This window comes from Stomoxys calcitrans, chromosome 5, assembly GCF_963082655.1.
Source record: "Stomoxys calcitrans chromosome 5, idStoCalc2.1, whole genome shotgun sequence".
In the NCBI taxonomy this organism is placed as follows: Eukaryota; Metazoa; Arthropoda; class Insecta; order Diptera; family Muscidae; genus Stomoxys; species Stomoxys calcitrans.
The window spans coordinates 62519204-62533678 of NC_081556.1; the positions used below are offsets into that span (position 1 = coordinate 62519204).

At 42.6% G+C, this 14475-nt stretch overlaps 1 protein-coding gene across 2 annotated transcripts in view; it reads right to left on the reverse strand.

The window, feature by feature from the left end:
• Window positions 1-14475, reverse strand: part of LOC106095087 (receptor expression-enhancing protein 4) — a 52931-nt gene that overhangs the window by 19523 nt on the left and 18933 nt on the right. For both annotated transcript variants that reach the window (XM_059370244.1, XM_059370243.1), the window contains exon 6: window positions 4491-4620. In XM_059370244.1, coding sequence (XP_059226227.1) covers window positions 4491-4620 — 130 coding nt within the window. The remainder of the gene's footprint in view (window positions 1-4490; window positions 4621-14475) is intronic.

Genomic DNA, 14475 nt, shown 5'->3' on the forward strand with positions numbered 1-14475 from the left:
GGAACTCTGTGGAGGATCCACCCATACAAATGATGAGCTGCGAGTATAGAGATAACATCATTACGCTGCGTTTTGCGTTGGCGGAATGTATTGATACCGTCAAAAAGGTCGTTGGAAGTATCCAAACTCCCTGGCGCAAAGCTCACCCTTGTGAGAAAGATGGACAACCACCAGCTCACAAAGGCGACGGTCTTCATCAAGCGTAGGGGCGGCGATGAAAGTCTTAAAACGGAAAATATATTCATATTGAACCATCAACGAACAGGGGCTGATGACGAAAAAAAACCGACTCTCAATATTTTGAATACTAGGATGCGCAAAGATCCTTATACTAGCAAATCAGGGACGAGAGAATTAACGCAGCCCAACGATCTGGGACCCGACGATGGAATAGATGGATCTGGGATAGATAGGTTAGGTTAGGTTCGTCCATTTTGATACTACAGGAACAGGAAAAGGAAGATGACTACTAGTTCCTACCGTTGAATCATCCAGATCGCTTTAAAAAGCCCAACACTTGCGAATGATCATATTCGGTAAATCAGACTAGTTCACAAAGAAATGAGAGTCTAAGGTGAAACTCCTTCTGACTGCCAGTGCGGGACACACACACAGCAGACGTTCTATAGTCTCTTCTTCCTTGACGTCCTCACAGCTTCGGCAAAAGTCGTAACTAGCAACCTTCAGTCTGTCAACATGTTTTTCGATCAGACCTGTCACGACGGATACAATGACTGAGACATTTATTCTAGCCAGTGACAGCAAAGCGGTAGATCTCTTCCAGTCTAGATTAGGCCACATAATTTTGGACTGCTCACAGACTCCTTTGTACCCATCCGTCACAGCATACACCAAATCAACACCATATAGCATTATAGGTATGACAACTGCAGTATATACCCAGTGCATGACACGCGGTATAAACCCCCAACTTTTGCCAACGGCTCTCTTGCAGGTGTAAAGGGCAAGAGTTGCATTTCTTGCATTTTCCAAAACGTTGGATTTGAAGTTCAATTTGCTGTTCAGCAAAACACCCAGCTATTTTAGCGCTTTTTGTAAATGGAACATTCTCTCCTCCCAAGGAGACAGATGCAACTGTAGGTAACTTCTATCTTCTGCTGAAAAGAACTACTTCTGCCTTGCACGGATTTACGCCTAGACCACTTTGCGGTGTCACATAGAGCTTCCTGAAGTATATCTCTAAGAGTGCTGGCAAACACGACCACTTTTACACCTTTTTTCCAGAGACAATAATATATTGTTTATGAGGTGTTCCTCTGCTGACCCAACACTTTCTTAAGGTAGTTTTGATGCCTAGAAACTCAGGCTTATACATAATTGAGCTGGTTTTACATTTTTGAAAGCACCTTTAATGTCAAGAAATTCTAACATTTTGCATTCGTTGACAGCGAAAGAACCCTCTATGTGGGCGACTAGGTCGTGAAGGGCTGTTTCAGTGGACTATCTGCATGCTGCTGCCGAGACTGACGATCTTCAGGAATCTTTGCGCCAATAATCAACCTCTCAAGAGTCTTTAGCATAAAGGATGACAGACTAATAGGACGAAAATCTTACGCCTTCGTGTGGTAACGTTTTCCTGCTTTTGGAATGAAAATGACCTTTATGGTATTCCATCCTACAAGTACATACGACATCCTGATGCAAGCAGAGTATATCTTCCTAAGCCAAGGAGCCAGTCTAACAGAGACAGCTTATGAATCAACCGTTGATACATCGTCAGCGCCTAGCAATTTAAAGAAGTCGAAACTCCTTATCGTCCAAAGGATTTTCGCCTCAGACACAATTTGCCCAATAACCTCCAACGAATGCATACCAGTGACGTTATTGGCTTCCGTTGTCCGTTGAAGTATTTCTCTAGATATGTGTATCAACGAGTAGTTCTAGTGTTTCCGCACTAGACATTGTCCATACATTCTCTGACTTATGAATATACCCCACCGCGATAGGTCTTGAGGATGAGATCTTCCTTAAATCTTTATAACACGGCATGTGGCTGTCTTATAACATGTCAAATTAAGCACATGTTGAGTTGTACATGTCGTGTGATACAAACGAAACCAACATATGAAAATCACTTTCTAAAATAGCACATGTAATTTTTTTCAATTAGAGCGTGCTCTATTCCTTCTGACAAAAAAGAACTCAGCTGTTTTTGTTGTCAGTCGAATGAAAGCAACCCCAAATCAAACTAATTTCACAAATTTATGATTTAACTATCTTTCTCACAACTTTAACAATTATTACCCATAGATTTTCAGATTTTGCTAAAATTTTTTGAGTTATGTATGTCATACGAAAATAACATACAGGTGTAATAGCAAAAATGATGAACCGAATGTAAATTGAAAAATTTGAAAGGCATTTTCAATTACATGTAAATACAAAAAGTGACATGTCATAAGACATAGCGGCTTTATTATTTAATTCCACCCAGGATTTCTTCAAAGCCTTTCTGAGCTCGCTCTTGTATTGTGTTGGGCTAAGAGCAGCACTATAACCGTCATAATCGTGCGGTGCCCTTTTGGTCTTCGCTATATTGAAAAGATTTCCCCAGCTCTTCCTTAGACCAACCAGCTCTGGGGTCCACCATGGCGGTCGCCGTGTGCCCCTTGGCTTGGCACTAGGAAACTCAATGCAGTTTAAATAACAGGGAGCAGACGATGAGATCATCACCCGCTCCCAAGATGCACATCTAATGGAGGACCAATGATTGGTAAACCTCCACAGAAGGGAGACTGCGTCACACGCTCTGATGGAGAAAATCACTAAAAGCAAAATTCATATTGCCTCAATTCAGTAGCCATGGACGACCCGGAACAACGTTTTTGGACTGAAACATATCAACTACTAATAATTCCATGATAACTCTGGTACTCGGGCGAGGACCTGTGTTATTAGTCATAAAAACTTAAATTATGTATTTTCCCCAGAGTTGTCAACGTTGGATGCAACACTGATGAGATAGGGAGACAGTGGAGCTTACCTGGCATCATTTTATCTGCCTTCCGACTCTCCGACACCGTCACCCACGTTGTGCTGCAACGTCTGATGAGGAAATCAATACATACTGGAAATGAGGAACTAATAGGATGCGATACGAACTCTCACCAAATTTCGTGGGGTTGTACCAACATGAATAAGCGGGGCCAAGCCCTGGCAGAATTCATGAACACTAACGACCTAATAACACATGATATTGGTAACACCACTACTTTTGTTAATAGGAATAAGGAGGATGTTTTAGATGTGACAATATGTTCGGAAAATCTAATCGATGAAATTCAAGATTGGAGAGTCTCAATGGAGCACTCCCTTTCCGACCAACGCTACATTAGATTTGGAATAGTACGACCAGCGCCGAATCCGATAATCTTCCGGAATAAGTCGAAAACCAACTGGACAAAATTCGGAAGGCTACTCAGAGTAAGACTTGGCCAGGATAATTTAGATTGTCCAAGCATAGAAGACATTGACGACAATATCAACAGGATTACGACTGCATTGCTGGCGTCTTTCGAAGATAGTAGTCCTGTTCGAGAAAGGTAATCAGCCCAAGAAAAACCCTGGATGACCGGGGAGATTCGCAACATTGGGAAGGGGTCCGCCAACTTTACAACAGAGCACGTCGTAAAAAAGCGGAAGTTTATTGGGATGTGTATTACACACGGCTCAAGGAGTACAACAAGATTACCAGAGCAGCACAACGTGCCTCCTGTAAGCTTTTCCGCGAACAGGTCGATAGCGTTAATGATTTCCAAACTGAAACGTTAGTAGACGACATGGGAGTGAGAGCAGAGACAACGGAGGACTTGTTGAGGCCTCTCACTGAGACCGGGAGGCATCAGCTTTTGCATAAAAAACGAGTGAAGTGAGGCTATTACTTAAAGAAAGTAAGAAGGAGGTCAGTATAGTTTTCGGTATCATAACGGAACATTGGATTACGAGCCCACTGATGTAAAATCGGATGCTGTGACGTTGGAGCATTTTCTATGACATTGCCTGGGTTTCGCGGCTAACAAACATGATCCAACTTATGGGCGTGGTATTGAAAACAATTGAGGATTTTGTAAGTAGCACGGAATTTCTATTTAGAGTGCACAAACAAGCCGATTACGGGCTTAGGTGTATGTCCATGTTGGCATGGGGCGGATTAATATCCGCATTCTCTCTTAACCTAACCTTCTCGTGAGTCATGATTCTCACGTGAGTCGCGATAAATGTCGTGATCACGACACGTATTTGGATTTGGATTTAGATTTCACTCACGAATCACGACTCATGCGTGACTCACACGCGTGGTGCACACCTCTATTCTTAATATACATAAATTAATTACCTTAGTATTTTTGTTTACATATTTTTAAATATGCTATTAAGTTTAGTATGGCATATATTATAAAAACCATTTCCTTTATGAATATCGGTTGAATTGTTACTATGCATTATAATAAGTGCGAATTGGTATTTACCTCAGAACGTTTTGCCTTTCCTCGAGTTTTGGAAGCATTTGTCATGGATGACGTACGACTCAAACCACCAGCAATAGGTTCGGCACTGGAATAACCTGAACTTATGTCGTCTGATGAACGGATGTTATAACTGAAATAGAAAGAAAAGATTTCAACATTAAATATTATTTAACTTTTTATACATTCAAAAATTAAAAATCTACTCTTACATTCTACTATTAACAAAAAAAATTATTTGGATTTACTAGAAAAAGTGTATATATATTAACTATAAATATCATTTATATTGACGTAGTATATACATTTTTTTTAATATACTTTTTCAAAACATTTTCTAAAAATATACCCTTAGTGTTTTACAACCAGTAAGCTCAGAGAAGTGGATTTCATGATATAAAATAGACCAAAAAAGTGAGCCTATCGTCATAACTATCTGGTGTGTTCTACGATTCACTTTCCCCTTCAACTCTAAACCGACGTATTGTTGTTATCCAAATGGAGTATCGCTATCATTAGAGGCCCAGCTAAAGACTACCGCGCATACACAGATGCGGATTGTGGAATGCTCAATCAGCGGTACCGAGTGGAGAGTCTCAGTGAGAGGCCGGGCGACAAAATTTCTTGCTTAAATTACACTATGATACAACACTTGAATAAAAAATTATTCAGGGGTTCTGATGTACTAATTCTGTTTTTTTTTTTTGGAGTCCATGGAAAACGAACCAATGTACGGCCCTTGAAACCTTCACATTCTGGCTTTACACATCAACATTGGCATACTCTTTCCAACATTTCGGCTAGTATCTCACGAATAAATGCTTCAATGTTGTCTTCCAATGCGTCAATTGAAGCAATTCATGGTTATATTATACACCAAACTGAAGATGTTTGACAGTGAAACGAAACGTGCGTGAGCTGTTTAAAACGATGGTGCCAAAAAGATAACAACTCAAAAATCACACTTTAGTAGATTTTTTGAGTCGGACGAACATATTGGTTTTAGCGATCCAGGAGACAAAGCTGACTTACACCTACAGTCGGTACAGTTGTCACGGATACAATGTGCTACGTAAGGGTCGCATACGGAATGGAGTTGGCGGTTGGCCTTCGTTATACACCATTCCGTGCAGTTTAGAGCCTTTTCCCTTTGTTCTAGCGCTAGTGACCCCTACATGGAATGTATGGGGACCAGGGATGATAATTTTGATACTTTTTAAAAATCAAAAGTACCGCGAGTCTTTTGGTACTTTTTCGAGATTAGCCAATTTTCATTACATGTATTTGAATATAAATTCGAATTATATAAAACTAATCTAATGAAAAATACACTCTATGTGCCTTCAAGGGGTAAAACTTCCTAATTTTCGATCTATATAGGATCTGTATCCAAATATAAGGGCTGCCTTTTATATTTTGGGATTAGAGGACAAAAACAAATATTAATCATAGAAAATCGTTTTTTATACCCAGAACCATAGGATGGGGGTATACTATATTCGTCATTCTGTTTGTAACTACTCGAAATATTCATCTGAGACCCCATAAAGTATATATATTCTTGATCGTCTAGACATTTCATGTCGATCTAGCCATGTCCGTCCGTCTGTCCATCGAGAGCACGCTAACTTCCGAAGGAGTAAAGCTAGCCGCTTGAAATTTTGCACAAATACTTCTTATTAGTGTAGGTCGGTTGGTATTGTAAATGGGCCATATCGGTCTATGTTTTGATATAGCTACCATATAAACCGATCTTGGGTCTTGACTTGACTTGGGTCTTGAGCCTCTAGAGTGCGCAATTCTTATCCGATTGAAATGAAATTTTGCACGACGTGTTTTGTTATGATATCAACAATTGTGCCAAGTATGGTTTAAATCAGTCCATAACCTGATATAGCTGCCATATAAACCGATCTTGGGTCTTGACTTCTTGAGCCTCTAGAGGGCCCAATTCTAATCCGATTTGAATGAAATTGTACGGCAGACCATAATAAACACATACGTGTTTATTATGGTCTGAATCGGTCTATAGCCCGATACAGCTCCCATATAAATCGATCTCTCTTTTTACTTCTTGAGCCCCCAAAGGGCGCAATTCTTATTCGAATTGACTGACATTTTACACAAGTCTGCATCATATAATTTAATTGTGGTCCAAACCGGACCATATCTTGATATCGCTCTAATGGCAGAGCAAATCTTTTCTTATATCCTGTTTTGCCTAAGAAAAGATGCCGGGAAAAGAACTCAACAAATGCGACCCATGGTGGAGGGTTAATAAGATTCGGCCCGGCCGAACTTAGCACGCTTTTACTTGTTATTTTTCAAAATATTCCATTTTAAGACCTACACATTTTTGCATGCGTTTGAACCAATTGTCACAGCACTTTCACCACTCTGATTGAGATATCTCCAAAACATGCGTTCTGAACGCATCAACTGCTCGGCTCAATGAGTGCTTTAAAAAGCATTTGTTTGAGCCGATGTGTGAGGGCTCGCATTGTCGTGGTAAAGAGTGATCCGTCTTCGACGGTTGATTTTCCCTATTTCTTGGAAGACAACTGGCAAACAAATGCTTGTGTAAAACTCAGAATTGACTGTTCTGCGTTGTTCTAGTAGTACTATTGCGACATGTCCAGTTTTTTCGAAAAAATTTGGCGATCATTTGACAGTCAATTCCCGTGAAATAGCGTCAATGGTTTTTGAAACAACAACTGTTTTTGGACTACCTTCACGAAAATCGTCTTGGAGTGAACTACGTCGTCTTTGAATTCACCAAACCATCAAAAATGTTCACAATTTAATTCCATTTTTTGGGTGAGATGAATCTTTTAAGTTACTGTACACAACACAAATAGCGCTCGTATGTCAAAATGTTCTGAGTACGTATTATCTCAAAAATGTCAAGCTTTAGGATAGAGCTGTCAGTTGGCGGATGACAACACAAGGGTTGTCCAATCCCGAAATATAAAAGACAACCCTTAGTTCGAGTTTAGATTCAGCCATAATAAGACATCCCTTATCAATGAATTGAAAATTTGAATCAGACTGCACTCATACACACGAGGGAAGTATTCCCTCTGTTCTTTAAAGGAATTTTCCCTATTGTGATGTCTTTAAACAAATTGTTTTAAGTTATGAGAGGAAATTACGGCCATAAAGTGTAAAAGGTGGTATCTTTTGATCACAAAAAGTACCTTTTTAACTTGTTATACCATTTCGGCAAGCTTATTTATCATTCCTGATGGGGTTAACAGTCAAGTCCGGTACTGTCGAAATAGAGCTATACAACGTATACATACCGCCGGTTGGTTGTTGTGACCCAATTAATGGCCAAGCTTGCTGGCAGGCCAGCTTGGTGGCATCTATCGCGGAATCTTAGAATCGCTAGTATACATTGGAATTTTGGTTTCATGCTTTTTTAAGAGGATGCAGCACCATACGATTTAATGAGGCCATCAATGCATAAAAGTTAGTAAGGCTTAGGCCAATAGTTCTGGGAAACAGAGAAGGAAATGAAATTAAGAAGCAGCCTCATAAAAATTGAAATCTGGAGTTCTTAACGCCAGCAGCCTTGTTTTTTTAAATTAATAAATATAATTCAATCGACATTGGTTTAAGGTGTTCTCTTTGGCAAATATGGAAGCGACTTTCGATAAAGATGGCCGTTGGTATTAATATACCTTAATCACCTATTAAATGCAAACCAAACATATGCATAAATTCTTAGGACTTGATGGAATACTTACAGAAGTAGCCGGACTACTTGATGATACATCTAACTGCTGTATTCACAGCTTGCCTAGGATTCGTATATACCCCGAAGGACCTGCTAGAGCCAAGGGAGGTATACATGCTTTGCATCCAATATAGTGGAGAGTATAGGAATATATAGGAAAAATAACCTCGAAAAAGAAAATCTAAGTTCGGAATTCCGTGCTACTTACAAAGTCCTTAATAGTTTTCCATGACACGCCCCTATGTTGGTTCATGTTTTGTTGTGTGTCCCCACGTAAATACCGGTGTCTGTTAGCCCCGAAAGCCGGGCAATCACATAGGAAGTGTTCCAACGTCTCATCACCTTTAAGGCATGCCCTACACATGCTATCACTTGCCGCACCGATTTTATAAAATTACTTGTCTATGTTTTTTCAATTGTATTTACCTTGAAATTATTTTTTATTATTTGCTCTTTGTTTCTAAAGGGTGATTTTTTTGAGGTTAGGATTTTCATGCATAAGTATTTGACAGATCACGTGGGATTTCAGACATGGTGTCAAAGAGAAAGATGCTCAGTATGCTTTGACATTTCATCATGAATAGACTTACTAACGAGCAACGCTTGCAAATCATTGAATTTTATTACCAAAATCAGTGTTCGGTTCGAAATGTGTTCAAATTTTGACAAATTTTGTTCAGCGATGAGGCTCATTTCTGGTTGAATGGCTACGTAAATAAGCAAAATTGCCGCATTTGGAGTGAAGAGCAACCAGAAGCCGTTCAAGAACTGCCCATGCATCCCGAAAAATGCACTGTTTGGTGTGGTTTGTACGCTGGTGGAATCATTGGACCGTATTTTTTCAAAGATGCTGTTGGACGCAACGTTACGGTGAATGAACACATTTCGAACCGAACACTGATTTTGGTAATAAAATTCAATGATTTGCAAGCGTTGCTCGTTAGTAAGTCTATTCATGATGAAATGTCAAAGCATACTGAGCATCTTTCTCTTTGACACCATGTCTGAAATCCCACGTGATCTGTCAAATACTAATGCATGAAAATCCTAACCTCAAAAAAATCACCCTTTACATTCAATTTGAAGCATGTTTGTGTGCTTCTGTTACTTCAGGCATTTTTTTCAAAATGAAAGATTTTATACAAAACGATTCTTGGCGTAAATTTTAATAGGTTATGGGCCCAGAGAATTTCTTGAAAAGAAATAAGATAAAAACTTATGTTGTTGATGTAGCAGTTTATTGTGTACTATCTTTCGTCTGCTTGATTCTAAGGTATGTTTCTATCACCCTCTCAAGAGCCTTCAGCATAAAGGATGACTGACTAATAGAACGTAAATCTTTCGCCTTCGTATGGCAAGGTTTTTCTGCATTCGGAGTGAAAATGATCTTCGTGTCGTAGAGTATATCTCTCTAAGCCGAATCTAGATGTTGTTGTTGTTGTGGCAGTTTATTGTGTTCTATTTTTCGTCTGCTTGATTCTGCTGAGTGTCAAGACCCAGGAACTCTGCGACTAAGATGAGGTGCGTCCACAGGGATCTGGGTCTGAGTCGAGTGGGTCTGGCCGGGTATTTAAACAGGTGACGTGTATCGTGCGGTCCCTGGTTACAATCGGGACATACATCTTGCACGTCGGCATCAATCCTTGCTCTGTGGGAATTGAGGCGGCTGCATCTGCCGGAACGTTATTGAGCCAGAACCACTCTGGTTTGCCGGGGGAGGTCGATTTCTTCGAGTGCAATGGGTGGCGGTCGTTCTCCAAGGACTACATTCACCCGGTAGCCAATTAACGCGTCTGCTACCGTGTCTGCATGAATGTTGTTCAGACCCGCTTGATATGCCGCTTTATTTAGAGGTTCTCTCTTGTAGCGCTGGACCTCACGCTCTAGATCGTGTAGATCAACCTTAAGGCTTCTAGGCGGTGGGTATCTATCCACAAGATGATGATTTGGATGATTTCTGCGATAACAGCCCAAAAGGTATTGCTTAGACAGCATGTAGTGATGTCTTCGCACTGGTAGGATCTTTGTCTCCTGATGGAGGTGGTCCACATGAGAACTAAGGAGACAGCCCGTCGCAGTTCGGAGGGCGGCATTCTGACAGATCTGAATATTATTCCACTGCGTGTCACAAAGTTGACGTGACCACACTGGCGCTGCATAACTTACCACAGACCGGCCAATTGCTTTGTACGTGGTCAACAAGGTTTCTTTGTCTGCACCCCAAGTGCTGCCAGCGAGTGACTTGAGGACCTTGTTTCTACTTTTGACTTTATTGCAGATTGCTGTGGCATGTGGGGAGAAAGTGTAGGAGCTGTCAAATGTGACGCCAAGTATTTTGGGACACTTGATATCTCCATCGACCATCACAGTCAGCGCAGAATTCACCTCACGCGTATTTGTAGTGAACAGTGTGGCTGAAGATTTGGTGGCGGGTATCTTCAGATTTCTTGCAGCGAAATATGAGGCAAGCTCGTTGAGGTAGACGTTCAACCTATCGCAGATGTCATCAATGGGTGGGGGGCCTGATGCCATGATCGTACAGTCGTCCGCATATGATACGATCTCTATGCCGTCTAGAGGAGGTGGGATGGAGGATAGGTAGAGGTTAAACAGAGCCGGAGATATCACCCCACCTTGGGGAACTCCCTGTTTCACTCTACGGTGTTTTGACTTCTTATCCCTAAATTCCACAAATGACTGGCGGCCACACAGATAATTCGCGACCCAACGTTTCAGGCCTGGCTGGAGGGACGTGTTGGCGATGTCCTCAAATAATTTGGCATGGCTGACCGTGTCGAATGCCTTCGATAGGTCCAGTGCCACGAGGACCGTCCTATCACATGGCCTGGGTTGATTGAAGACACGGCAAATGTGTGTGATGATGGCATGCAAAGCTGTTGTTGTGCTGTGCAGTCTCCGAAATCCGTGTTGATGCTCGGCGAATGGAAATTCTCCTACGAGGCTCGGGAGGAGTAATGCCTCAAGCATCTTAGCCACTGGTGAGAGAAGGGAGATTGGTCTGTACGACTCCCCCAAACTCGGGTCTTTACCAGGCTTCAGTAGCGGGATCACTCTGCCCATTTTCCAGACATCGGGAACTATAAGAGTGTTCAATGACAGGTTAAGGACAGTGGTAAGGTACTCAACTCCAGGTAAATCCAGATTCTTCAGCATCAATGTAGAGATTCCGTCGGGGCCCAACGCCTTGGAAGGTTTGGCGCCACGGATGACATTCGTAACTTCGCCCACGGTAAATTGTGATGGCTGTTCATCGGCTCGGAGACCACGAATACGGCGAATGGCTCTCCTCCTTGCCCTGTCTCTCTCGGGATGCACAATAAATTGACGGTTGAACAATCTGGCGCATCTCTTCGGATCAGTCACGGTTAACTCGCCAAAAGTGACTGAGGTCCTGTCGTCCCGTCTACCGGGGTTCAAGAGAGACTTAACAGTGGCTCACAATTTGCCTGCACCGGTGCCTAAGTTACATTGCTCCAAGTGTTCCAGCCACAAATTCCGCTTATGTTCGTTGACTACCCTGTTTATTTCCAGATTCAGCTCGCTGATTCTGGGGTTAGCGGGGTCCATAGCACGAATCCCATCACGCTCGTCTGCGAGTACCACTGCTTGCGCCGGGAAATTGGGTCGCACTTGCGGTATTCGACCGGCTGGTATAAAGCGAGCGGCTGCTGCGTTGATGATTTCTCGGAATTTCCTCTCGGCCACAAGCACATCAGAGGGGGGTGGCAGTTCATTGAAGCAGCGATTGGTATACTCTCTGAAGCCAGTCCAATTGGCCTTTTTGTAATTGATGAACGTCTGGCGCTCAGAGGTTATGAAGTCGGGAGGTCGGTCGATGGTGAGGATTATGGGGAGGTGGTCTGACCCCAAAGAGATGACGGCTTGCCAGGATACGTCACTCAGGAGATCAGGGGATGCGATTGAAATGTCTGGCGAGCTGCTGCACCTCCTCGTAATCCCAGTGGGGGCATCCTCATTCACCGTGCAAAACGTGGAGCTATCTATCTGCTCTGCCAAAGCTATGCCACGCTGGTCGTTACCTAGGGGAGAATGCCATGACGAGTGATGTGCATTAAAATCCCCCAGAACCAGACGACTATGGCCAGATAGCAACCCACTTATGTCGGGGCTGTAGGCCTGGCCATTAATCGGGACACAGCTACCAACCGGCGGTATATACACGTTGTATATCTCTATCTCGGCAGTACCAGACCTGACTGCTACCCCCATACATTCCATGTATGGGTCACTAGCGTCAAGCGCAGGCGAGATAGGTCTATACTGCACTGAATGGTGTATAACGAAGGCCAATCCCCCACCTCCATTCCTTGAGCGATCCTTACGTAGCACATTGTAGCCGTGACAACTGTGCAAGCTGCAGGTGTTAGTCAGCTTTGTCTCCTGGATCGCTGCGACCGATATGCTCTTCCGACTCATAAAATCTACAATCCCATCAATCTTGCCTCGCAGTCCATTGCAGTTTAACTGCAAGAACGATACATTTCCCGACACTGGCCTGGCAATAGTAGGGCTAGGGTGCTGTCGTTGCATAAATTGCCGTACGGGAGAGGTCGGGGGGGTCACATAGTCCGACGACGAGGACGCCGAAGGCGACGCTTGTGACCCACTGCTGGCTATGTTCGCACAGCACCTAGCGACATAGCCAGTATGACTATACTCCCGTAGCGAAGTTAGGCCAGAGCAAGAACGGAAATGTACCCACTCCAAGCACCGGTTACACCTCACCGACACTGACCGATGATGAAGGCGGTTCTGGCAAACGGAACAGAACCAGGGTCCGGGGTTCTTTTCAATCCCGGCACGGACCAGAAGCATACGGAGAAGGCACTCCGGGATGTGCCTCTCCCATGACGAAAAAAGACGAACACGTACACTGAGGCGGCAGCCCTTGCCGATGAAGATTCCATCGGGTCAATCCGGTGCGTACAACCGGCTGCCATGGGATTGATAAAAACTTATAGTACAGCTAAGCAGGACAAATGCAAGGATTTTCGCTTTTTTGTAAAAATTGTCATTATACTAATTAATATATAAAATATTATGGACATGTCAAAGCTGCTGTTTATGAAACTGAAGCGCGATAATGCATTTGGAAATATCGTATGCAACTTTTGTTCAAAAAGGAAAAGGAATGTAATAGAGTGGAAAGAATACTATACAGAAGCATTTATTTTGATTGGTCTCACGTTGGAAGAGAGTGATTTTTTTCGTATTTCAAATTGTACGTATGCAAGAGATGCTTGGAATATTCTCCAGGCATACCATCAAAAATCTATACTCAGCAACAGAGTAAAGTCAATGAGAAACATATGTGAATTGAAGAAATGGATAACCTTCTTCTTCTTTAATTGGCTATGACAGAATATTTCTTCCACTAGCCGAATGTAGAATAGCGTTCCAAGCGCCTCGATCTTCTGCGCTCATTCTAAAATCTCTGACACCAAGTTTCGAGGTGTCTCCCACAACTTGATCTTTCCATCGGGCTTTTGGTCTTCCAGGTTTGCGTGTACCACCGTGTTTGCCTTCAAAAGACTTCTTTGCTGGAGCTTCTTCGTCCATTCTGACAACATGACCTAGCCAACGCAGCCGTTGTATTTTGATGCGTGTAACTATGCTATCGTCGTCATACAGCTCATACAGCTCGTGGTTCATACGTCGCCTATATTCTCCGTTAACGCAAACTGGTCCATATATTTTACGAAGAATCTTTCTCTCAAATACTCCAAGCACTGCCTCATCTGCTTTCATAAGTACCCATGCTTCAGAACCATATAATAGCACGGGTAGTATCAGTGTCTTGTAAAGTGTAGTCTTCGTCCGTCGAGGGGTGGCCTTGTTTCTAAACTGCTTATTTAGTCCAAAATAGCATCTGTTTGCCAGTATTATTCTTCGCATTATCTCAAAACTGGTGTCATTCGTTTCGGTTACGGCGGTGCCGAGGTATATAAAGTTACTGACTATCTCAAAGTTGTGGTTCCCAACTTTCTCCATGTTCTTTATCTGCTCGGTTGTACAAGGCTTTTTGGGAGTGGAAACCATCCATTTCGTTTTATCTCCATTTACTGCCAGACCCATTTTCACTGACTCTCTTTATATTCTTTCAAAGGGTGCAGTTACTACTTCCGGTGATCGACCTATGATATCGATGTCGTCGGCATAGGTGAGTAGCATGTGCTCTCTTGTGATTAGTGTGCCATATCTATTCAC